The sequence below is a fragment of the Cervus elaphus genome, chromosome X, assembly GCF_910594005.1.
Source record: "Cervus elaphus chromosome X, mCerEla1.1, whole genome shotgun sequence".
NCBI lineage: Eukaryota > Metazoa > Chordata > Mammalia > Artiodactyla > Cervidae > Cervus > Cervus elaphus.
This window is the reverse complement of record NC_057848.1, coordinates 63,584,234-63,610,094: the sequence shown is the minus strand read 5'-3', so window position 1 is coordinate 63,610,094 and position 25,861 is coordinate 63,584,234. Positions and strand designations below refer to the sequence as shown.

At 43.2% G+C, this 25,861-nt stretch overlaps 2 protein-coding genes across 2 annotated transcripts in view; one reads left to right on the top strand and one right to left on the bottom strand.

Annotated features, from left to right (window-relative positions):
- Positions 1 to 17,797, top strand: part of LOC122690334 (basic proline-rich protein-like) — a 71,037-nt gene extending 53,240 nt beyond the window's left edge. The window contains exons 2-3 of the mRNA XM_043897382.1: positions 9,226 to 10,017; positions 17,307 to 17,797. Of these exons, the coding sequence (XP_043753317.1) occupies positions 9,226 to 10,017; positions 17,307 to 17,327 (813 nt within the window). The 3' untranslated portion in view covers positions 17,328 to 17,797. The remainder of the gene's footprint in view (positions 1 to 9,225; positions 10,018 to 17,306) is intronic.
- Positions 17,798 to 19,337: 1,540 nt separating this feature from the next.
- LOC122690333 (melanoma-associated antigen 10-like) lies at positions 19,338 to 23,541 on the bottom strand. Its single transcript, XM_043897381.1, has 3 exons — positions 23,188 to 23,541; positions 22,159 to 22,998; positions 19,338 to 19,457 (listed from the first exon to the last, which is right to left on the bottom strand). The coding sequence occupies exons 1-3, from the start codon at positions 23,539 to 23,541 to the stop codon at positions 19,338 to 19,340; spliced, it is 1,314 nt and encodes a 437-aa protein (XP_043753316.1).
- Between the last annotated feature and the right edge of the window lie 2,320 nt (positions 23,542 to 25,861).

Here is a 25,861-nt window from a genome sequence, read left to right as displayed (position 1 = left end):
ATATTACTCAGTCTTAAAAAAGAATGCATTTGAGTCAGTTCTAATGAGGTGAATGAACCTAAAGTCTATTACAGAGAGTGAAGTAAGTCAGAAAGAGAAAAAAAAATACTGTATATTAACATATATATATGGAATCTAGAAAGATGGTGCTGATGAACCTATTTGCAGTGCAGCAGTGGAGATGCAGACACAGAGAACAGACATGGACATGGGGGTAGGGGGAGGAGGGAGAGGGTGGACAAATGGAGAGAGTAACATGAAAGCATATACACTACAATATGTAAAATAGATAGCCAGCAGGGATTTGCTATGACTCAGGAAACTCAAACCATGGCTCTGTAACAACCTAGAAAGGTGGGAGGAAAGGTCAAGAGGGAGGAGACATATGTATACTTATGGCTGATTCATGTTGATGTAAGGCAGAAACCAACACAATATTGTAAAGCAATTATGCTTCAATTAAAAATAAATCAAATTTAAGAAAAAAATAAAAAAATTTTTAAAAGACTGGCATGCACCTCTTCCTGCCCAAGTGTTGTGAAAGAAATTTAGTCTATCTTTATATTTTCCATAACTGGATCCATTGAAATTGAGAAAGAATATTAATTTGGGTTGCTGGATAAAGTGCTTTAAATATCCAAAATCAAGGAGTTCATAATATAGTCTTACTTCCAATAAGGAGACTCCAAATTAAGCCCAATGAGAATACTGGGAATGGATAGTAGACGCTTCCTGATTCATATATGCTATGAATGTCACCAGAACCACATCACCAGATTTACTCTCCATTTTATGATGATCTATTAATAGCAGGACCTTTAGTTGCCTATGCTTCCCCTTAGATAAATGCAAGTGAAAAAGAGGCCAGTCTTAAACATATATAACTGGGGTGAAAGATCAGCTCCAAGAAAGTTATTCTGATTAACTGCTTTCAGAAGTTGAAAATAATACAGCCAGTCCACTACATTGCCAATCAAGACACAGTCCTGTTGCACAATTTGGACATTCCAAGTAGTTAAGATAGCCTTCTGAACAAAGGAAAAACATTTTGCATTTGATATCAGAGCAAGTAGAATTAATACCAGCCTAAACATTAAGAGTATAAAATTCAGGATAGCAACTACTTCAGTAGAGGGGTGTAATGACAGGGAAGGACTGTGAAGAGGAAATGAGGGGTGTTTTGATATGATTGATGCATAAATAGGTATATTTCTATGGTCCAAATGCATTGAATTACATGTTTTGACTTGTGTAGCTTTCTTTATTCATGCCTACTTCAACAAGAAGTATACTTAAGTAAATGTCAGACTGGAGAGCAGGGGTAGAACTGTCAAAGTTCTACCTTGAATCATTACAGGAATCAGGAAATGACTGTTCAACAGCTGGCAGAGACAGGTCCAATCCTGCCCTAGGAAACCAGGCAGAGTTCAAAGAAAGCACATCTAGCATGGCCTCAAAAGGAAGCCCTTCCCAGTTTTAGGGGAAGAATGTGAGGCTAAGTGTAGGATGGAAAGAAAAATAGAGAAGAAAAATGTGGATGGCTGGCACCCTAGAATGGGAGGTAGAAATCCTCCCACTGTGGAGGGGTAAGAAAGAAGATAATAAAGCCTTCCTCAGTGATCAATGCAAAAAAAAAAAAAAAAAATCAGAAGAAAACAATAGAATGAGAAAGACTAGAGATCTCTTCAAGAAAATTAGAGATTCCAAAGGAACATTTCATGCAAAGCTGGGCACAATAAAGGACAGAAATGGTATGGACCTAACAGAAGCAGAAGATATTAAGAAGAGGAAGCAAGAATACACAGAAGTACTATGGAAAAAAGATCTTCATGACCCAGATAACTACGATGGTATGATCATTCACCTAGAGCCAGATATCTTAGAATGCAAAGTCAAGTGGGCCTTAAGAAGCATCACTATGAACAAAACTAGTGGAGGTGATGGAATGCCAGTTGAGCTATTTCAAATCCTAAAAGATGGTGCTGTTAAAGTGTTGCACTAAATATGCCAGCAAATTTGAAAAACTCAGCAGTGGCCATAGGACTGAAAAAGGTCAGTTTTCATTCCAATCCCAAAGAAAGGCAATGTCAAAGAATGTTCAAACTACTGCACAACTGTACTCATCTCACACGCTAGTAAAGTAATGCTCAAAATTCTCCAAGCCAGGCTTCAAGAGTATGTAAACAAAGATCTTCCAGATGTTCAAGTTGGATTTAGAAAAGGCAAAGGAACCAGAGATCAAATTGCCGACATTTGTTGGATCATAGAAAAAGCAAGAGAATTTCAGAAAAACATCTACTTCTGCTTTATTGATTACGCCAAAGCCTCTGACTGTGTAGATCACAACAAACTGTGGAAAATTCTTAGAGAAATGGGAATACCAGAGCACCTGACCTGCCTCCTGAGAAATCTGTATGCAGGTCAAGAAGCAACAGTTAGAACCGGACATGGAACAAAGGACTGGTTCCAAATTGGGAAAGGAGTACATCAAAGCTATATATTGTCACCCTGCTTATTTATTTGCAGAGTACATCATGTGAAATGCTGAGCTGGATGAAGCACAAGCTGAAATCAAAATTGCCAGCAGAAATATCAATAACCTCAGATACACAAATGATACCACCCTTATGGAAGAAAGTGAAGAGGAACTAAAGAACCTCTTGATGAAAGTAAAAGAGGAGAGTGAAAAAGTTGGCTTAAAACTCAACATTCAGAAAACGAAGATCATGGCATCCAGTCCCATCATTTCATGGCAAATAGATGGGGAAACAGTGACAGACTTTATTTTCTTGGACTCTAAAATCACTGCAGATGGTGACTGCAGCCATGAAATTAAAACACACTTGCTCCTTGCAAGAAAAGCCATGACCAACCTAGACAGCATATTAAAAAGCAGAGATGTAACTTTGCTGACAAAAGTCCTTCTCGTTAAAGCTATGGTTTTTCCAGTAGTCATGTATGGATGTGAGAGTTGAAATTAAAAGAAATCTGAGCACCCAAGAATTGATGCTTTTGAACTGTGATGTTGGAGAAGACTCTTGAGATTTACTTGGACTGAAAGGAGATCCAATCAGTCAATCCTAAAGGAAATCAGTCCTGAATATTCATTGGAAGGACTGAAGCTTCATGCTGAAGCTGAAACTCCAATACTTTGGCCACTTAATTCAAAGAACTGACTCACTGGAAAAGACCCTGATGCTGGGAAAGATTGAAGGCAGGAGGAGAAGGGGGTGACAGAGGATGAAGTGATTGGATGGTATCACCAACTCGATAGACATGAGTTTGTGCAAGCTCCGGGAGTTGGTGATGGACAGGGAGGCCTGGTGTGCTGCAGTCCATGGAGTTGCAAAGAGTTGGATATGACTGAGTGACTGAACTGACTGATGAAGGGGTAGGAATCCTCCCAATATGGCCACTGCCATCCAGCCATGGTGATGGAAGGTAAGAAGCAAGCTTCCTTTCTTGTAAATCTACAGCAACACTTATGTGTCCTTGCAGTATACTTCAAAACAAGCAATCAAAATTCTACCTGAGCAGGGTTTGGCTCTATTTCTGAAGAATTAGGGTCAGTGCTGAAAACAGAACATTTACCTGATATCTCTTTGGCTTAGGATGGATGATACATTCCTCAGCAGAAAACACATTCCAAGTGGTCAGAAGCTGCACATTATGCAGAGCTCAGTGGCACTAAATTAAATACCACCATTTCTCCAAACTCATAGGCACAAAGGGAAATCTGCTCCACTCCTGGTTTTTTTTGAGAGGTTCAAATATTTCATTAGGGGGAGATGGTGTCCATCACATGGCCTCCTGCCCTGCATAACTACTACATGGTAAACTGCAAGCCTACCTACTTACTCACAAGCCACAAGGTGATCAGATCTCATCACATTCTTGGTGAGAACACACCTAAACCCCCAGCTTCTTGCCATTCATATGCACAACCAACAAATCATTGAACTAAATATGGTATTTGGGTCTATAATTTGAATGCATTTCCCACCTGACCATACATACTCTTTGCCTCACTCACCTAGACTTTCCTTCCTCTACTGCTCTCTATATTCCTTAATTTGACTCACTCACCAACTGATTCCTTTAAATTCTTGGTAACATGTTCCCTATTCAATCTATTCTCCTATATCTTCAACCTCTTCAACCTCCCTCCACCTCCTCACCTTAATCAAGACCTGCTTGTCCCATGAGGACATGAAGCTGTAAAAGGTGGATATTTTTCTCTAACCTTTGAATCTCAGAGCCAGAGGCAGCCTTATTCCTCACCACTACTTCAAAATCATTTCTTTTATTCAAAAAAATCTCAAGACCCTATAAAACTCATACCATTATATATAAAACAATGCTACATCTCCTAGTTGCTACCAACAACCAACCTCCCAGGTAGCACTCGTAGTAAAGAACATGCCTGCCAGTGCAGGAGATGAAAGAGACACAGGTTCGATCCCTGGGTCAGGAAGATCCCCTGGAGGAGGGCATGGCAATCACTCCAGTATTCTTGCCTGGATAATCCCACAGATAGAGGAGCCAGGTGGGCCATGACCCATAGGGTCACAAAGAGTTAGACGAGACTTAGCATACACCCAGCACCGACCTCCCAGTGCCTCTTCTTCATTCATTAAAGGCTTTGGCCATGGCTCTCTGACATCATTTCTATTTCTATTCAGGTCATAATGTTTAGAGATGTCAATAATCACACACATGGAATGTCTAATACTCTAGATCCACAGCTTTTTAACTTCTTCCAGTTTTCTTTCCCTCTGCCTCATCTAAGTCACTCACTCCCATGTGCATGCACTCAAGTTTAACATTACCAATAACTGTATCACTTCTGAAATCTTGATTCCAACCTCTCATTCTTTCTCTTACTCCCACTCAAACAATCTTTCAGCAAATTTGTCATCTCCAATCCATTAACCCCATCACCATTTCCATGTCCTCACTTCTTTACCCAAATTATCCAGCATTGCAGTCATTTTCTTTCTTATACACTAACCCTTCTATCCCTCTGAGCAAGGAGTAACATTTCAAACTTGGTTGAACCCAAGTGTATCGTTTTCTCACATGTAAAACTTAGCAGTTGAATGTTACTTGAGGAAAAGTCCAATTAAATCCATAGTCACAAACCTCACACAGGCACTCTATAGTACCAGGAAATCCTACATTCTCCTGATAAATTTGCTTTTACCATATCCATTTTGTAACTTTTCCATCTTTCCTCAAACGTGCCATAACCTCACTCACACACTCTTAGCAGATGGACTTAGCACATTCCTTTTGAGAAATTAGAAGCAACTTATTTGAATTCTCTAATCTTCTTCAAAGGATAACCAATGATCCCCCATGTTTGCAAATCCAGTGGACCCCTCTCTGCTCCTGTCTTAAACACTCTCTCTTTAAACACTCCCATCTCTAGGTACTCAGGGTGTTTTACTCTCCTGACTGTCTTCATACACAATTGGTCAATCATTCTCAGTCGTCTTTGCTGTATCAGCTTCCTCTTCTTGGCCTTTCATTGTTGAAGAGTCCCCATATTGAGGTGCACTCTTCAAAAAAAATAGTCTGTCCATCAAAAAAATCTCACCCTGGGATATGCTTTGAACTATCACTTATATGCCAAGTTTATAGTTTCAGCTTTAACCTCTTCTGTGAACTTCAAATTGTTATATTCTCAACATCTTCATATAGTTCTCTATTAAAGTTCAAACTTAATATGACCCAGCATCCAGATTTCACAACCAAGGCCAGCTCACTCCACAGTCTTTCCTGTTCCAGTGAATAGCATCATTCACCCAATTGCTCAGACCAAAAATCAAGAGGCCATCATTCCTCCCACTCTCTCATCATTTATATCCAATCCAACACATGTTTTGTTAACTTATCTTCAAGATATATCCCCAAACCATGCACCTCTTTCCATCCTTACTGCAGTCAGGATAAACCAAATCATAATTACCTCTCACCAGCTGGCTAATTGGTATATCTGCTTTCAGCCTTGCCCTTTATACCTAAGAGTAAACTCCAAACAGCAGTTGATTCTCAAACATAAAGCAGATTGTCATTTTCCTGCCTAAATCCCATCAGTAGCTTCCCACCACACTCAGAATACAATTCCCAGTCCTTCTTATAGGTTATATGACCTCCGGAGAATCTGACCCCTGCCAATGTTTTAATCTCATCCTATATCTGTCTTCTCACTTTAATTGCACAAGCCTCCTTTCTATTTCTCAAAGAAGCAATCCTCCTTCTCACCTCAGCATCTGTGTGCTTGTTGATTCCTCTGCCTGGAGCACTTTTTCTCAGCTCCTCATGTAGTTGGCCTTTTTCAGAATATGCCAATCTCAGGACAAATGACATGTCTTCAGAGAGGTCTTTCCTGAGAAGTCATTCCAAGGCAACCAACCTTTTCCTTACCACACCCTAACACACTGTTTTGCTCATTACTTTCATATCAAAACAACCTGTAATTATAGTTTTGTTTGTTTGCTGGGTTATTTTCTCTTTTTTTATTGGGTTATTTTCTTATAATCTGTCTAGAATAGAAGCTCTTTGAGGGCAGGGGCCTTGTCTTTTATACTGTGGGGCATATGTTCTATCTAAACTTACATGGCTTTGGAGTCCTCATTCAAGGCTCTAAGAATCACTCATCTACTAAGTTATTCTGTGGAATATATACTGTGAAGCATATGGTCCAGTGAGGTGTAAGGAGCGTGCCCCAACCAGAGACAACTCAACTGGAGAAACAATTCCTAATTTTCTTTTCCTTATAGGGTAGCTAGAAGCATAGCTTGGAGGTATCTACAATCCAAGTTCTATACTACCCTCTGCTTAACTATTCAGAAAGCAAGTCTCATAATGAAAATAACCTGAAAGGATATTTTATTGCTAATCGTATCAAGAACCAAAAAAAAAAAAACCTATTCTTCAATTTCATTAACCAAATATTTATTCAGTGCCCAATTTTGTTCTAGGTAGGCCTACTGTCAACATAGGTGATACAATGATCAATAATACAGGAATCCTATTCTCGAGAAGCACACAGCCTGGTGAGAAAGGATGGCAGAAGCTTTGAAACATAAATATCTCTACTATAACTCTTTTACAATGCAGTGCGAAGTGCTGTCCTAAAGGTGCAAAAAGAGGTCAGAACACAAAGGAGGTGGGATTTGTGAAGGCTTTTTCCAAAAAGAGACACACTTGGACTACTATTTGAAGCCAATATCACTGGAGCAAAGACATCAATCATACACAAACTAACCCAGAGTGTATCTGGAGGTTTCAGGAATGGAAATGGAACACACTAGCTGTGGCATTTTCTATACCTGTTAGCAAGATGAAGTCTAACTCTGATGTCCCTCGACTGCGTGTTTGAAAGCCTCACGTATCAGAAGCGCTTCTGTGTCCTTGAACTTTCTATGCAGTCAGAACTATGGAGTGACAGGGCAGGAGAATAACTTAGTGGAAATCATTTATCTGCCTAGCTATCAAAGAATCGAGTACTCACAGTGTCGTTTTTAAAGGGTCAAATGTCAGAAAAAGTACAACTCCCTGATGTGCAATTGATTACATAAAAGCAAGAGGATAGTTTGTCAGAAACTTCTATTCCAACCCTTGTACACTAGCAGGACAATATGTAAAACTGCCCCATAATATAGACTGGTCCCAGCAATTAGAGAAGAGGCCAGAGATTCCTCAATTCATAAATTGGGATCTCTGAATAGATAAGTGGTTCTTAGAGCCTTGAATGAGGACTCACAAAGCCATGTAAGCTTAGGTACAACATTTTGTTTTCTGAAGTCCAATTTTCCCCTCATATGTAAAAGAATTTAGTAATTCCAACATCCGTGAGCTATCCTAAGCACCAAATGAGAAAACGGGTGCTTTGCAATATCACCTACACATTTAGAAGTGCAATATTACATCTGTACCATACCACCTCCCCCCAGATTTGGCAGTTTCCTCTCTGACTCAGAGGGCAGACTTTACTATTGACTCTTGTCTCACTAGAAAACATCAACAAATTTACCCTGGTTCCTTAACCAACAATGGAACCCCCTCCAAGAAATGTTGGAGTCCCTTTCAATAATCAGTCTCATATCATTCAGTAATATCTAGAAACTTTACCAATGTAGTGTTGAAAATTAATCCCAGAACCCTGAATATTAACATTTTTACTTAAAAATAAATGTAATACCTAGCCAGTGCAATAAGGCAAGAGGAGTAAAATACATGCATGGTGGAAAGGAATTATTAAAACTATCTCTCTTCACAGATAATCTGATTGTCTACACAGAAAATCTCAAGGAAATTTCTTAAAAAATATCTAGAACTAAGTGAATTTAGCAAAGTTGTGGCGTCCCTGATAGCTCAGTGGGTAAAGAATCCACCTGCAATGCAGGAGACGAGGGTTCAATTCCCGGGTTGGGAAGATCTGCTGGAGAAGGGATAGGCTACCCACTCCAGTATGCTTGGGCAAAGTTGTGGGATACAAATTAGTGCAAAGACAATACAGGAAAGTCAATGGCATTTCTATATACAAGCAATGAAACTGGAAATTAAAACTTTAAATTAAAAAAATGTCATTTACAGTACCACCCAAAAGTAAAGTGTTTGTATGTAAATCTAACAAAACCAGGCAGGATCTGTATGTAGTAATATACAAAGCACCGATGAAAGAAATTTAAAAGCAAACCACATAAGTAGAAATATAGTTTATATTCATGGGGTTGGAAGACTCAATATTGTTCAGATGTTGATTCTTCCTAACTTCATCTATAGATTCAACTCAAACCCAAACTCCCAGTAAAAATTTTGTAGCTCCTGACGGTTTGACTATAAAATTCATATGGAAATGCGAAGGATTTAGAGTAGCCAATCAAAATAACTTTGAAAGAGAAGAATAAAGTTGCAAAATATTGCCTGATATTAAGATTTATTACAAAATTACATTAAGCAATAAAGCATGGCATTGGCATGTGCCTGGGTGCTAAGTCACTTCAGTTATGTCAGACTCTGAGACCCCATGGACTGAAGCCCACCAGGCTCCTCTGCCCATGGGGATTCTCCAGGCAAGAATACTCCAGGGGGGTTGCCATGCCCTCCTCCAGGGGATCTTCCGGACCCAAGGATCAAACCAGCGTCTCTTAGGTCTCCTGCATTGGCAGGCGGGTTCTCTACCGCTAGCGCCACTCGGGAAGCTCCCCCTAAAAGAAAAAACTCCCGACGGCCGCGGCCGGGGTGACCGTGCGAGGGGCAGCGTCCCAGCCCCCGGGGGCGGTGCAGTCCCGGGGAGACAGGAGGGCGGGCCCGACCTCCCAGACGCCCCCCGACCCGCCCAGGGGTCTTGAAACCTCCGCGCCGGGACGCGGGCGAGGCCGGGGCGTGGCGCCCCACGGGCCCGCGGCCCAGACCCAGACCACCGCGGCCGCCCGCGGGCCTGGGCGCTACCAGCCCCGTGACGCGGGGCCTGCCGAGCGCTGGCCAACCGCCGCGCGGAGTCCTACAGCTGCCGCCGCCACCCCCCGACGACCTCCCCCGCCATTTCCCCCGAAAAGGAGCAGAGCCCCCCTGGCGCCCAGACGGCCCCCTCCTCTTCCCCCACCGCCGCGGCCCCTCCCCGCACCCGCGTCCCAGGCACCCTTACCCCGCCACCGAGGGCAGAGGGACGCTCCGACGGGAAGCGTGGCGCAGTCGGGCAGGGGCACGACGGAGGAAGGGCGCGCGAGAGCCGGCCGGCTGGCCGGTCGGAGGGCGGGGAGAGGCGCCCGGCGACCTGGCGGAGAGCCGAGCAAAGGACAGGCGACGACCGGCCGGGTAGACCGGTCCAGGCCGGCGGCGACCGGCAGGCGAGCGGCCCCCGCCCCGCCGCGCAGCCCGGGAGACGCACCGGAGGCCCCGGACTGTGCGGTGGCGCCCGGGGGCAGTCGTGGCCGCCGCCAGAGGGGAAGGTGCGTAGCGGGGGGAACCTCGGTCCCCCGGAACCCTCGGCCCCCCAACCTGGAGGTATGTAGCCGGGGGGGTCGGGCGGGAGAGAAACGCCGCCGGAGACGACGACCCGGGACCGGGGGAGGGGGGCGTGCGGGTCAAGTGGCGGGGACGGGGTTGGGGGAGGCGCGGAGGGGGCGGGAGGCGAGGAGCCGCCTTCCCGCCCAAAGACCCTTTTCACGCCGCCCCCCAACCTTCTCGCCCTCTTTCCCCTACCGGAAAGACCACCGGACCCGACCGCCGGCCGCCGGGCAGACCCTGTTCCGGCGCGGAGGGACGGGCCTCCGGATGTCTCGCTCCCTCCGTCCCATCCCGCGCCGCTCGGGTGGAGGAAGCTCGCTAGCCGGCGGGCGAGGCCACCGCGCTGTTGCCTAACAAATTGGCATCAGGATAGACAAATGGAAGAAAATACAAGGCCAGAAAAGAAAGTAGATAATACTTGGATCTATACCTCATACCATATACAAAATTTCATTCAAAATGAAACACTGACCTAAATGTAAACCTTGAAACTATGTAACTTCTATTGAAACTATGAAACTTCTAAAACTAAGCATGAAAGAGAAATTTGGAGGATCCTACGCCAGACTACCGGCTCCCCAGGTGGCACTAGTGGTGAAGAACCAGCCTGCCAATGCAGGAGACATAAGGGACGCAGGTTTAATCCCTGGGTTGAGAAGATCCTCTGGAGGAGGGCATGGTAACTCACTCCAGTATTCTTGCCTGGAGAATCCTATGGACAGAGGAGCCTGGTGGGCTACCGTCCGCAGCGTCGCAGAGTCGAACACAACTGAAGCGACTTAAGCACAGGTCAGACAACATTTTGTTAAATATAATACCAAAACACCAAATCCATTTTTTAAAAATGGATAGGATTGGCTTCAATAAGAACAAAACTTCTCTCCAAAATATTGTTAAGAGAATGAAAGGATAAGAGAAAATATTAGAAAATCATGTATTCAAATGAGGGCTTGTATCCAGTGTATATAGAAAACTCTCAAAACTCAATAATAAGAAAACAATGCAATAAAAAGTAAAAAAAAAAAATTAACAGACGTATCAGCAATAATTTATGTGACTGGACAATAAGCACATGAAAAGATTCTCAACATACTAACTTGGAATAGGCAGATAAAAACCACAATGGTGTGCCATTACACACTTGCTAAATGACTGAAATTAGTAAGGTTGACCAAACTAAGTGTTGGTGAGTACACTCTAATATATTGACTCTTCCATTCCCACTACTGTTTAGTTCAGATTCTTAATAACTATTATATTGTATCACTTTACTGTTTAAATATTTCCTCAAAAACTCCCCATTTTTACTCCTGCCACCCTCCAGATGTTCTCCATACTGTAAATAGCATGTTATGGTCTGAATGTCTGCATCCTCCCAAAATTCACATGTTGAAATTTTGATGCCTAATGTGATGGTATTAGTAGGTGAGACCTTTTGGAGGTGATGAGTCTATGAGAGCAGAGCCCTCATGAATGAAATTAATGATCTTATAGAAGAGACCCAAGAGAGCTTCCTTGCCCTTTTTCAGCTTGTGAGGATATGGGAAGTCTGTAACTTAGAAGAGGGCATTCTGTTGAAACCTGATCTCAGACTTCTAGCTTCCAGAAGAGCTATGAGAGAGAAATTTCTGTTGTTTATAAGCCATCCAGTCTGTAGTATTTTATTATAGCAGACAGAACAGACTCAGATAGAAAATTGGTACTGGAAGTGTGATTGCTGCTGTTAACAAAAAAAAAAAAAAAAAGAGGCGGCTTTGCAACTGAGTAATGGGCAGAGGCTGGAAGAGTCTGGAGGTGCATGCTAGAAAAAGTCTTCCTTGCCAGTGAGTGGACTGTTAAGAGCTATTCTTGAGAGGGCTCAGAAGTAGAAGAGGAGAACTATTGAGAATGTCTCACTTTTACCGACCTCTCTCTTGCTTTATCAATATGCTCTACCTCACACTGTCTTCTCTTTTAAAAAAGCTTATGCTCCTTCCTCTTATGTATTTTATGCATCCTACCAGACAAAACCATGTTATTTTTCCTGAACACATTATTTTATTTCAGACTTTTTTGCCCTTTACAAATCTACTATTTTCTTTGTCTAGGATGCCGTCACTTCTCTTGTCCAACTTATAATCATCTGTCAAGATTCTGCAACAGCATCATTTCTTCTGTGACTCAGTGCTCCAAACATTAGCTCTTCTGTGCCCATAACACTTCATGTTTCTTCAATCAATAACAACTCTCTCAGTGTACTATAAGAACTAATTTATATATCTGCCTCTTCTGCTCTACAGTGAACCCTTTAATGGTATGAATTGTAACTGTACATTTAACGCCTATACATTTTTTGTGACTATACATCTTTTTTGTGAATTGTAACTGTACATTTAGCTATGATTAGTGTCTAATTTATGGTAGGTGCTCAGTAAATGTTTAAGAAAGAGACATTAAAAATAATTTACAACTACTCCAAAACATTGTTTTATGTCTAGGCCCTCCTTAGTGTCTAGAAATGATTTTCAATTTAGAGAGATACTTGCCTGAAATAAAAGTTTAAATCATTTTTCTTTTGGTCTACTAATGGGATAGGATTGTTGTCATTTGGGACTTCCACATTGCCTGTGTCTTGGTACCAAGCAAGATGGTTCTTTTCAAAAATTGCAATTTAGTGAAAACAACTGAGCTGTCAGATCTGTAGAAGAGATTCCTGACTCGGAGCTCTTTTCTACAGGAAAAGTGAAAGTATTAGTTGCACAGTAGTGTCCAACTCTGCAACCCCATGGACTGCTTGATTGTTTCAAGGTGACGTTTTTACAATTTTTGTTTCTCCTTCTTTTTCTTTTGGTTTAAATTGTTTTTATTTTTTGGTATGCTCTAACATCATCACAGGCAGTTTTGAACAGGTAAAAATGAAAGATTTAGACCACCTTTTTTGCCTTATGTGGGAGTGTTCATGGAGTCCTGGCTTTCAGTTTCTCTTGCTGTCTGTTTCGAATGCCTCAGCCATTTACAAAATTTTTGAACATTTATTTGGAGGAAGTTACATAAGAAGGGAGGCTGGGTGCTGCAAATCCGAGAAAATTTTTCTAGACACAGCATGATGTTATAAAATATTTATATCTTTGCTGTGGCCCTGAACTGATGGTGGTTTTCTCCAGGAGACTCCTGCGTTTTTTTGTCATGGTCATATATTATCTTCAAACCACTGCCTTAGTAGTCCTCGGAGGAGCTTCACCTTACCCTCTCTAACATGTTTGGAGAGTTGGTTACAGCTGTGTGATTTGTGTTGTTAACATAAATCTGGCCCCTGAAGCATTGTGTTTTGGACTTTCCTGCCATGATAGATGGTTTCCCCAGAAGTTTCTGTCGTTAACCTCATTGTTCCAGATGCTCCTCCCTGCCGCCTTGGGAGCTTCCTTTTTGTTGGAAATGGTTACAAGAACTGTGGCCCAACCTTAAATCAATTAGGCTAAACATACCATTTCTTGCATGCCCCTCGGGGACACTTAAAATTCTTCTTTGAAACATATATGAAAGTTTAGCTTTAGGTGTTTCAGGAGCTTTGGCAACAGGAATATTATCTTGTTTGTTCCCAGTAATTCTGATATGGGTAGAAAACTGGGTCTGGGGCAGAGTTAAGAGTAAAGTTAACTTTACTGAGTGTTCCCCACTCAGCCTTGGCTGTTGTGTGCAGGGATGACACCACAGTTGTGCCATGCTTGGCTGGAATAAAGCAGTTACTGTCTAAAAGGTTTGTGTCTTACTAAACTGCCCCTTTCTTTGTCTTTAAGCTAGAGAAAGCAGGATTTTGCCGGGACTTTTCTTTTTGTCTGCATCTGTTGGTATTTCCTGATTGCTGGTTTCTTCAGCTCCATGACTGGGACTTACGAAGCAAGCAAGCAAGAAACTCAGAGAACTCACCTCTTTGCCATTCCTCAGACTCCTGGGCCCTTAGCCAGTCTGGCTGATTCTTTTCACTGTTCAGAGTCCTTTTATATTTGTTTTGAATATAATGTCTAGGATTTTTAGTTGTTCACAGCAGGAATAATAAGAAAATATATATATATATATTCCATGTTGTCAGAAGCAAAAGTCTTCAGACTAGATTTTGATGATTAGATAAGGTCAGCGTATTTTCCCTCTACTTTTCAGATCAGTAATTTCTATTGTTCTCTTCTCAAGTTCACTGATTCTGTCCTCTGTCATCTCCGGTCTATTGAGACCATCCAACAAGATTTTTATATCAGCTATGGTATTTTTCAGTTTTATATTTTCTGTTTCTTTTTTATAATTTCTATCTCATTTTTGACAGTTTTTCTTTTTCTTTTCTTTATAGAGAATTTGTAGTTACTTGTTGAACCTGTTTTCTAATGGCTGCTTTAAATTCTTGTTAGATAATTCCAACATTTTATTCACCTTAGTGTTGGCATCTGCTGATTGTCTTTGCTCTCTCAAATTGTGCTTTACTTGGGTCTGGGTATGAAAGCTGTTTTTCAATTGTATCCTGCACATTTTGGACATTATATTATGAATTCTAGATCCTATTCCTTTTTTTTTTCTTTTTAGCAGACAGTTCCCCTGTTGCGATACATGACGGGTCCATGTTCAACTTTTCTCTGCTCCCCACCAACATCTTCTCAGCAGAAGTAAGGTGCTGACTCACGTAGCATTATTATAGACAGAGTGGAAGCCCAGCTCCCTCTTTCACTGAACTGACACTGTCCTGGCAAACATAAAGAACTAATGCATACTTCCTGGGTACCTCCCAGCCACAACGTAAACGTGTCTTTCTGCCAAGTAACACGGTTACTCACCAGTATGAGTGGGAAAGAGAGATGGCTCAGACTGCTTCTATTATCCTCTTGTTAGCCTCTGTGCATTGCCTTTCTCATCAGTTTGAGATCTTTTTAGTTCTTGGTACCTAACCTATAGGGAAGGGTAGATTGTTAGCTCACCACTGGCACAGTATCACTGTGATACTAAGAAAGTGGAGAGGAGGTATGCCATATAGCTCTGCTTCAGAGCTATGTCATACCTCTGCGTGGCCCAATGTCATGAGGGGAAAGAGGCTGGATCCTGATCACATTATCTTTGAGGGGGAGTCAGAGCACCTCCTACTGTGCCATCTGGAAGACTTGCAAGACCAGCTCTCTGCTCTGCCCCCAACACACACACACCACCTTGGAGGGGAATAAGGATGTTGTGTGTTTCTGCCAGGCAGGGAATATGAAGGCCAATACCTTGTTAAGCCTTGCCAATATTACCCTGCTGGGGGAATTCTGGCACTACCACCTTCAGCCTTAGAAGTGGAAGATCAGTTCCCCACTCCTTCCTAATAACCTTTTAGTGTGCCGATGGTGTGTGGATGTTGTAGTTTGTCTGTTAGTGTTTGGCTAGCATGAGGCAAGTGTTGCTAAAAGATTTTCTCTTGTTAGGCCAAACTTTTCCTGGTCTTTTGGCTAGGAAAGAACTTGCATTTTCTTTATTAAATGGCAAAGGTGAGTGGAAGGTTAATACATAATTACCAAGTATGTTAAAAGAAAATCAATATATATTTTAATACATGTATTTATGGAAAAGCCTAGCATAACCTTTAAAATAATACACAACAGATTTTTATTTGTAGTTACCTCTGAGGATGATGCTGTTACAGTGCTGCACTCAATAGGTCAGCAAATTTGGAAAACCTGGCAGTGGCCACAGGACTGGAAAAGGTCAGTCCTCATCCCAGTTCCCAAGAAGGGCAGTACTAAAGAATGTTCAAACCACTGGACAGTTGCAGTCATCTCCCATGCTAGTAAGGTTATGCTCAAAATCCTCCAGGCTAGGCTTCAGCATTATGTGAACTTGCAGATGTTCAAGCTGGGCTTAGAAAAAGCAGAGGAACCAGAGACCAAATTGCAAAATTTCACTGGATCATAGAGAAAGCAAGAGAATTCCAGAAAAATATCTAACTCTGTTTCATTGACTATGCTCAAGCCTTTGACTGTGTGGATCATAACAAACTGTGGAAAACTCTTAAAGAGATGGGAATACCAGACCATCTTGCCTGTCTCCTGAGAAACCTATATGTGGGTCAAGAAGCAACAGTTAGAACTCTGTCTGGAGCAACTGACTGGTTCAGGATTGAAAAAGGAGTACAACAAGGTTGTTTATTGTCACCCTGTTTGTTTAACTTATACACGAAGCACATCATGCAAAATGCCAGGCTGGATGAGTTACAAGCTGGAATCAAGACTGCCGGGAGAAATAGTAGAAACCTCAGATATGCAGATGATACCATTCTGATGGCAGAAAGTGAAGAGGAACTAAAGAGCCTGTTGATGAGGGTGAAAGAGGAGAGTGAAAAAAAAATGGTTTAAAACTTAATATTAAAAAAACTAAGACCATGGCATTCTGTCCTATCACTTCATGGCAAATAAAAGGGGAAAATGTGGAAGCAGTGACAGATTCCCACTTCTTGGGCTCTAAAAGCACTGCAGATGGTGACTGAAGCCATGAAATTAGAAGATAATTGCTTCTTGGCAGGAAAGCTATGACAAACCTAGACAGTGTGTTAAAAAGCAAAGACATCACTTAGCCAACAAATGTCCATCTAGTCAAAGCTATGGTTTTTCCAGTAGTTATGTATGGATGTGAGAGTTGGACCATAAGGAAGGCTGAGCACTGAAGAATTGATGCTTTTGAACTGTGGTTCTGGAGAAGACTCTTGAGAGTACTTTGGACAGGAAGGAGATCAAACCAGTCAGTCCTAAAGGAAATCAGTCCTGATTATTCATTGGAAGGACTGATGCTGAAGCTGAAGCTCCAATACTTTGGCCACCTGATGCAAACAGCTGATTCATTGGAAAAGACCCTGACGCTGGGAAAGATTGAAGGCACAAAGAGAAGAGGGCGACAGAGGATGAGATGGTTGGATGGCATCACCAATTCAATGGACATGAACTTGGGCAAACTCCAGGAGATGGTGAAGGACAGGGAAGCCTGGCGTGCTGCAGTCCATGGGGTCACCAAGAGTCGGACACAACTTGGTGACTGAACAACGACTGAGAAGGGGTATGGATTTTGAAGGAACTTTGTAAAGGGGAAAATTGTGATTGATTTTTTAGAATTTTTTTACAAGAATATATGAACTACTAGCTTTCTAAGAAAAATATTTAAGTAGGCCTAAAAGCAGAAATAGGTGCTGTGTGTTCATCAGTAAATTAACTGCTTGCTGATGCAGTAGACAAAACCTGTCATATGAGTGACTTAACACAATTGTTATTGTTGTTCACATAAACTCTGATTTGGGTTGGCAGGGACTTTCTGCTTTCAGGTAACTCAAGGATAGAGGCTGCTTCCATCTTGTAGCACCACTATTCCAACATGGGGGTCTCCATGTTTGCTGCTGAATGGCAGAGGAACCATGGAAAGGGCATACTGGCTCCTGCCTAACTACCAGTGGACCACCCAGAAGGTGAGGAAGACAGAATGTGGGTGAGTTCTTGTAGTCTCTTCCATAAGCCTTCACATACTCTCTCTCCCATGAGCTGTCACCTAGGAGGTGCTCAATAAAAAGCAGCAATTATAATTTGTTATAACGATTCTCTTCATTTCTTGAAGGGAGTTTCTGAGAAAACCCAATTTACCTTGAGATTCACCAGCTTTTCAGGAACCTGCTATGTGAAAGGTGCTTTCTAATAGAAGACCACACCTAGTTGTCAAAGGATTCTATAATCTCGGCAGGGAGAACTCACCCTTCTTCACCCAATAATACTTTACTTCACTACTCTTTGCAATAATGTTTCTAATTTCAGCAGACTGAGAAGTTTCTCCTTCCTTGTGATACATGGCCAGAATCTTTTATGAGCCTCTGCTACCTTCTACATGACTGAACATTCCTGTACAGGTAGGTGCCTTTTGGCAGACCGCAAACCAGGACTTTCCTATGCAGCAGGCACACAGACAATGGGCAGTAGAAGGATGGTTGTTTTAGTCAGTCAGCTCAGGCTGTTTTAACAAGATACCATCAACTTAGTGATTTAAACAACAGAAATTTATATGTCTTCTGGGGGTCCGTGAAGTCCACGATCAGGCTGCTGTTGGACTTGGTGTCTGGAGAGGACCTTCTTCTTGGCTTGAAGACAGTTATCTTCTCATTCTATTGTTATATGGCCAAGAGACATCTCTAGCCTATTTATTTTTGTCTTCTTATAAAGGCACTACTCTCAGCATAGAGGTTCCACCATCATGACCTCATCAAAACCTAATTACCTGCCAAATGCTCCGCTTCCTAATACTACCACAATGGGGGTTATGTTTTCAACATATGAATTTGTGGGGGACATAAACATACAGTTCACAACAAAGATTTTGTTTTGTTTTTAAACAGAGCTAGCATGTCTGCTAAGGAACCATTTTCATCTCCCAGAAAGACTACAGAGATTTTAAGAATTTAGCCTCTGTAGACGTTTGATTACACAAGAGATTTCTATGGTCTTTCCTTATCTATTATTTATGAGGAAGGCTTTGGTTTTTAACCAGATAGATAAGCACATCCATCTATGTATGTGTTCAGTGGTCAGTTTCAAAAACACATCCCATTAAAGTCCTACTGCAAATATTACGTTGGTTTCAAAAATAGCATATCTAACGTCAGAGTTACATTCCAATAGCCAGTAGATTATGTGCCAAATCACACTCTACTAACAAGCACATTTGGAAAACACTTTGATATTCTGTTAAATACACCTAGGGGGAATGAACATGTATTAGCTTCCCAGGGCTATCTGTAAATCTTAATGAGAATTCCATCTCATGGTCCTCTTCTGCCTTCTGGTTATCACCAGCAATCCTTGGTATTCCTTGCATTATAAATGCTTCTCTCCAATCTCTGCCTCCGTCCTTCATATCACCTTCTCTGTGATTCTGTGTGTGTCAAATCTCCCTTTCCTTTTTCTTATTTGTACACCATTCATTGTATTTATGGCCTACCCTAAATCCAAGATAATCTCAAGATTCCTAACATGATTACATCTGCAAAGACTATTTCCAAATAAGGTCACATACACAGATACTGGAAATTAGGACTTGGAGATATCTATCTGGAGATTTTATATATATATATATATATATATATATATATATATATATATGTATATATATATATATATCTTAAATACATATCTTTTGGGGGTCACCATTTAACTCACTACAGATCAGTATAGTCTATACTGTCTATTTGAACTTTCCAAACTGAACTTCCAAGTTGAAGGGGCTGTTGCTATCAGGGCTCCAGAGTGAAGATGAAACAGCCAGGGTACTTTTGCATGGAGTAGGAATGTTCTCTGTTAGGGGGAAGGCAGGGATGGTTCTGGGTCGTCCACTGGGAACAGGGCACAGCTTTCAGATGAAGAGACAGTGAGGAGCTGTCCAGCAGACCTGGTTCCAGATCTGGACAAGAGGGCACACTGGGGAGGATAAGGGGAAGGGTGCTGTAATTCAGGATATTGCTAGGACTGGACACAAATGCCAGCACCTGGGTAGAGTTAACTATGAAGGTATCCCAGGTCTCTAAGCAAGAGGATCCTAGATAAACAAAGCCCAGACAATCCCCAAATTATGTTTTATTCTCATTTTCTCTTCCTTTTTTTTTAGTACCTTGTCACGTGGTCCTCCTTTTTGTCACCTGAGAGGTTACACAGTACTCAGAAGAGAATGGAATAAAAGAAAGACCTGCTGTAAGCTAGGAGGTTATGGGCCCTAGATGAATTCAGACCATAGTCTAATCTCAGCCCTGTCACTTACTAGCAGTATAATCTTGGGGAAATTACCAACACTATGAGCCTTGGATGCATCCTCTATAAAATGGGTTTGATAAGCCCTCTTATAGGACTGCTGGAATGTATGGAAGATAAGCATCTAGCACAGTGGCATTTACTAGGTCTTTAATGAATGGCAAATATTTTTAGTATTATTTTTGCCCCAGACCTTACTACCCTCTCCTCTGGGATTTTGTTTTTATCCATGATATCCCAAATAATATACAGATAATCAAATCAGGCAAAAATGCAGCTTCACAAAACTCACTAAATTTTTCCTCTTAGAGGATTATTAATTTGGGGTATGAGTAAATTTCCCCAGCTGACATAACTCAAAGCTCCTAGAATTTAAGTAAAATTCTTTCCTTCTCTCCCAGCTACTCATCCATCCAAAATACTATTTTCATTCATTTCACTACCACCAAAGTCTAGACCTTGCTTAGATTTGGCCTAATTACACTCAAGATGGGATGGACTACCCTCTTGGCTCATATGTTAAAGAATCTGTCTGCAATGTGGGAAACCTGGGTTCGATCCCTGGGTCGGGAAGATCCCCTGAAGAAGGAATTGTTACCCACTCCAGTATTCTTGTCTGGTGAATTTCATGGACTGAGGAGCCTAGCAGACTATAGTCCATGGGGCTGCAGAGAGTTGGACATGACTGAGGAGCTAACACTTTCACACTCAAGCTTCCCAGGTGGGGCTAGTGGTAAAGAACCTACCTGCCAAATGGAGGAGACATAAGAGACGCAGGTGGACTCTGCCTCCAATGTGGGAGATCTGGGTTCAATTCCTGGGTCACGAAGATCCCCTGGAGGAGGGCATGGGAACCCACTCCAGTATTCTTGCCTGGAGAATCCCATGGACAGAGGGGCCTGGTAGGCTGCAGTCCATAGGGTCAGAAAGAGTCGGACACAACTGAAGTGACTTAGTACGCATGCACACTCAAAATAACCCATCTTTAACTGGATCTTAACAGAATTGGCTCTGACTCTCTTAGACCAGGGACAGGAATGCCAGCCTAGTGGCTTCTGGGTATCACCTCAAGAGAGTATCACCCTATTCTCAAGAAATCACTGCAGATGATATGTATAGCACACCTTCAAGCACTGTATTCACTGCACTGGAACAAGAGTTCAGGGTACCTCTCATACCTGCCCCAGGTAGGGATTTCCCTCTGGTTTATCCCTGATCCAAAAGTAACTACTAAGCAATTTTCCATTCCATGCTCTTCTCTCACCTCTACAACACACAGTCTGAGAGTCTGGCCTCTGCCATCACCCATAGCTTAACTAATAATTAACTCTCATAGAAGGAAATGCAGTTCCCCAAAGCCCCAAACTGCCCTAGCTCAGGGCATTTCCACTTGACTGCTCGCATCTGGAGTCCTACCTCTTACTCTTTTTTCAACTGTTGTTTAGGTAATGGAGGACATCTTACTTTCTTCCTGATATTATTGCTTCTCCTAACCTCTTCCTTTCTCTGGGCAGGAGTATGTCTTGCTTAGCCTCAGATTTCCACTGTTATCACAGTGCTTTCTAAAGAAAATATATCCAGTTAATGTTTGATGAATAAATGAGTCAGTGAGTCATTTTTTATTTACTAAGATTAAGATCATTCTTACTTTTCTGAATAAGCCAAGCAAATTCAAGTATATATCTTTTAATTTTACTGAACAATAAACTAAAATAGCTAAAGGGAATCCAAAAATTAAGATTTGCTAAGATTATGCCTATTTTCTTGAATAAGCCAAGCAAGGACAGGTATATATTTTAATATTACAGGAAAATACACTAAAGTGGTTAAGAGAATCCAAAAAGTAGGGTTTGCTTAGATTACTCTTACTTTCTTGAATAAGCTGTACAAATCCAGGTATACATATCTTAAATTTTACAGAACAATAGACTAAAGTGGTATGGGAATCCAAAAATGAACCACGTTTTACATTTTTTTTCTCTATTGCCTGCTGAGTTTTTCCATATTTCCAAGAAAATCCCAATATCATGTTATCTTGTTCCAGGTCACAAAATACAATGAAAGGTTCCCCAATTTGTTTTGCAAAATATCACAACTCTTATTCTTAAATCTGATAAATGTTTAGCAATAAATGTGATCAACATCATTCATAAACAGATTCTAAAGTCAATAAACCTATTACAAAGAAGAGTATTTGAAAAAATATTGAAAGGGAAGAAAAAACGATAAACTTTCAAGTCACCCATACAGAACAGGAAAAAAAAGTTGTTGCACAGAGTGTTCTCCCCAGCCTGACCCTGACTGTCCTCTACCTAGAAACCTGACTGCCCTCTTCAAACACAGTGCATCATCCTTCAGTTGGGTCAGGAATTACTGGCAAATGCTGCACAGTAAACATGGCAGTATTACTATCCATGGAGTTATTTCTGGCCCCAGCTCTCTCTTCCTCATCTCTTAAAGCCTCCTCATACCAGAGTGAGAAGGAAATGGGGTCCATCCCTTTGATCCTGGCCAAGAATTTCAATACTTGCAGCTTGCTGGTTTCAGCATAGGCCCTTGGACCCCACAGGAATTCGTACCGTGAAGGATCACTATTAGGTACCATCCGGTACTCTAGATAATTCTCCTGCACCCAATCTCTGGTGATGAGCTTCCTAGGCTCCCCATAAATGAAGTGCTTCCTCCCAGCATGGACGCCTATCATATTCAAGAAACCCCAGATGTTTTCCTCAGGGACACAGTTGCCCTCTATGAATATCACACCCAGGATGATTATCAGAAGGCCATTTGTAGGCATGCTCTGATCATCACTATCTTTCTTATCATGGGTGAGGCCTAATGAGTTGACAAGGATGTAGGAGTGGGTTTTAGGGTCCACTTCCTTCACATCAATGCCAGAGATCACCTCTAGGCACTTAGAAGCTTTCTCAAAGATCACAGGGAATTGTTTGTTATCCCTTTCGATGATAACCTTGAGCATTTCTGCCTTTGTGATGGGCTCCTTCTGTTGATATTTGAGGATCATGAAATGCACCAAATTTACCACCTTCTCATTTAGCAGGTTACTGGGCAAGGATTTGGTGTCTTCTGAGGCCTGGAGAGAGCCTATGCCCTCCTCTTCTTGGCTGCTGGAGTCTTCATCTGATGTGCTCCATGAAGTGGAAGAGAAGAACCTCCCGGGACTCTCCAGAGGCTCCTGCTCCTCCTCCTCCTCCTGCTCCTTATTCTCCTCCTCCTCCTCCTGCTCCTGCTCTTCCTCCTGCTTCTGCTCCATCTCCTCTTCCTCCTGCTGCTCCTTCTCTACCTCCTGCTGCTTCTCCTCCTCCTGCTCCTCCTCCTCCTGCTGCTCCTTCTCCTCCTGCTGCTCCTTCTCCTGCTGCTCCTCCTCCTCCTTCTGCTCCTCCTCCTCCTGCTCCTTATTCTCCTCCTCCTGCTGCTCCTTCTCTACCTCCTGCTGCTTCTCCTCCTCCTGCTCCTTCTCCTCCTCCTGCTGCTCCTTCTCCTCCTGCTGCTCCTTCTCCTCCCACTTTTTCTCCTCCTGCTGCTTCTCCACTAGTGTGCCCAATATCAGAGGAGAGGAAGGGGGGGAAGTAGAAGGGTAGGAGAAGGTGAAAGAGCAAGAAGAAATGGAGAAGGTCTCCTCTTCCTCCTCCTCCTCAGGTATGGGATCCTGAACCATCAGCAGGCCTTGTATCTCACTTTGGGTCTTAAAGCCTGGCTCAAATGTGAGGCGTGGACGCTTTGGAGAGTGAGGCATGATAACTCTTGTTGGAGGGAGCAGGTAGAAGTGTTAGCAGGATGGTGGAAGATGGGATCCCACGGGCCTGAGGGAGAGAGAAAGTGGGTCAGCAGCCTCATCAGAGGAATGTACCCTTGGCAGCTCTTGACAAAGGCTGGCTTACAGATCTCCTCTTTAGGGAGTTCTCTAGGGCCTCACAGGGCTCCTGTCTCCCTGGACAGTTTGTCCCCTGGGAACCTGTAAAAGGATATTAGAAAGCTCCTCAGAGTGCAGCCAACCAGCACAGCCCAAGGCTTCCAGGGATGACTGTGGCAGGTGGGGTCAGGCACTGTGAGGTCCCTTCTGTTCTGGAATAGTTGGGGTCCTTGGTAGACATTCAGAGTATGCACCTCACCTTGACTTCCCAGCACTGCCTGGGCTTCCTCTGCTCTGCTGACCTGAGGACATGTGCCTCACACCAAGGCCCTTAGCTCATAGTTCCTGGAGCCCCCAACAGTGAGGAGAGGTTGAGTTCTGTGAGGTCATTGCTGTTCTGGAGTGGATGATCCCCTCCATGCTAAGGTTCTTACCTTTGCTCTAACAAGGCTTGTGCCCCCTCTTTCCCTACCTCCACTAGCTAAAGACAAGAGCTTACATTCCTGAGACAGATGAGAAGTGAAGGGCAACACTTTCGGCCACACCTGCCCAGGGCCTCCCAGGGTGACAGCAGGAGCTGAATGAAGTTTGCGGGTTCCCCCTCTCTCCTAGCTGAGGGTTACCCTCATTCCTCACGTTGCTGCTGGTTGGTTCTGGGACTCCCTCTGCTGTCCTGAGTCTGGCCCCTTCAGAACAAGCCCTCACCTGCCTGAGACCACCAAGAAGGAAGTAAGGGTACACCATCTGACCACTGTGCCCAGGGCCTCCCAGGGCTGACCACGGGGGCAGGGCAGAGTTGGGTATGCCTTGGGTCCTCAGGTTAGGGTGTGCCCTCACTCAGGGTCCCTATCTTACCTTAAACTCTGGCAGAGTCCAGGACTTTTCCCTCTGCTGACCTGATGTAGTTTCCCCGCAGACTGCCACTTTCTCAGAACAAGGACTTCACCTCCCTGAAAAACCCATGGACAAAAATGAGGCACTACAGCTTACCACCCTTGCTAGGTCCTTACAGTGCTAAAAGCAAGTGCTGGGCCCCATGTGTCCTTTGGTAGGGCTATCTTCAGTCCTCCCTCATGGTATCCATTTTTACCTCGACAGGGCCTAAACCATCCCCTGCTGACTGGACATTACTGCCTCAGACCATGACCTCACCTTTCTGAGACAACTCTCTCATCCTTGGATAAAGTGGGGGCATATCATGTACAACCAATCCTGCCTGAATCCTTCCAGGCCTGCAGACAAGAGATAGCTAGACTTCACGGGGTCTCTTCTTTCTGGCATTGAAAGTGCCTTTGGTCCTCACCAAGTGTCCTTACCTTGACTCTGGTAGAGTCTGGGACTTTTCCCTCTTCTGATCTGATGTGACTCCGTCAGCTGACCTGTCTTCTCACTCACACCAAGGCCTTCGTCTCAAGACCTCAACACCCTCAAGACAAAAGTAAAGAGGCATTACATCCAACCACCCCTGGTTGGGGGTCTCCCATGGCTGGCAGCAGGGGCTGGGCTTCCTCTTCTGAGGTAATTCTGTCTTCCATCAATGTATTCTTTACTCCTGGAGGGCCTTGCCCACTTTAGGTGGTGACCTGAAATCATCCTTCTCAGACCAAGGTTTTATCTCCCAGGGACACTTCCACATACCCCTTGCAGGGAGTGAGGGTACACCACATCTGAGCATTCCTGCCTAGATCCTTCCAGGGTGGATAGTGGGGACAGGGTGGAGTTTCTGTGAGACCCCTTCTGTCTGTGTTAGGGAGTAACCTTAGTCCTCCTTCAAGGCCTTTACCTTACCTTGACTCCTCAGATTCTGGAACTTCCCCCTTTGCTGATGTCATCAGCTCAGACCAAAGTGTTCATCTCCCTGGGACACCCCATACCAAGTAAAAAGACACCAAGTCCAGCCACCCCTGCCTGGGGTCTGTTCTGGCATAGGGAATGTACTCAATCCTTGCTCAAAGTATTCATCTGTACCCCTGGCAAGGCTTGTCCTACCCTCCGCTGACCTGAAGCTTTCTGCTCCAACCCAGACCTCACCTCCCTGAGACACTCCATCCCCTGAACTCCTGGTAGAGCTTGTGGCAGAAGTGAGAGTTCCTCCCCTCTGTTCACCCCTACTTGTATCTTCCCAGGGCTGAGATTCTGTGGCATCCTTCTTTTCAGGGAAAGGGGGTCTTCAGGCCTCTCAGTGGTCCTTACCTTGATACCT

Excerpts from the sequence above, each read along its gene's own strand:
- LOC122690333 (XM_043897381.1), bottom strand. The coding sequence starts at position 23,541 with ATGCCTCACTCTCCAAAGCGTCCACGCCTCACATTTGAGCCAGGCTTT. Across the intron at positions 22,999-23,187 it reads AGAATAAGGAGCAGGAGGAG|GAGGAGGAGGAGGAGCAGGA; the intron begins GAGGAGCAGAAG and ends AATAAGGAGCAG. Across the intron at positions 19,458-22,158 it reads TTACTGTGCAGCATTTGCCA|TGTGCCCTCTTGTCCAGATC; the intron begins GTAATTCCTGAC and ends TATCCTCCCCAG.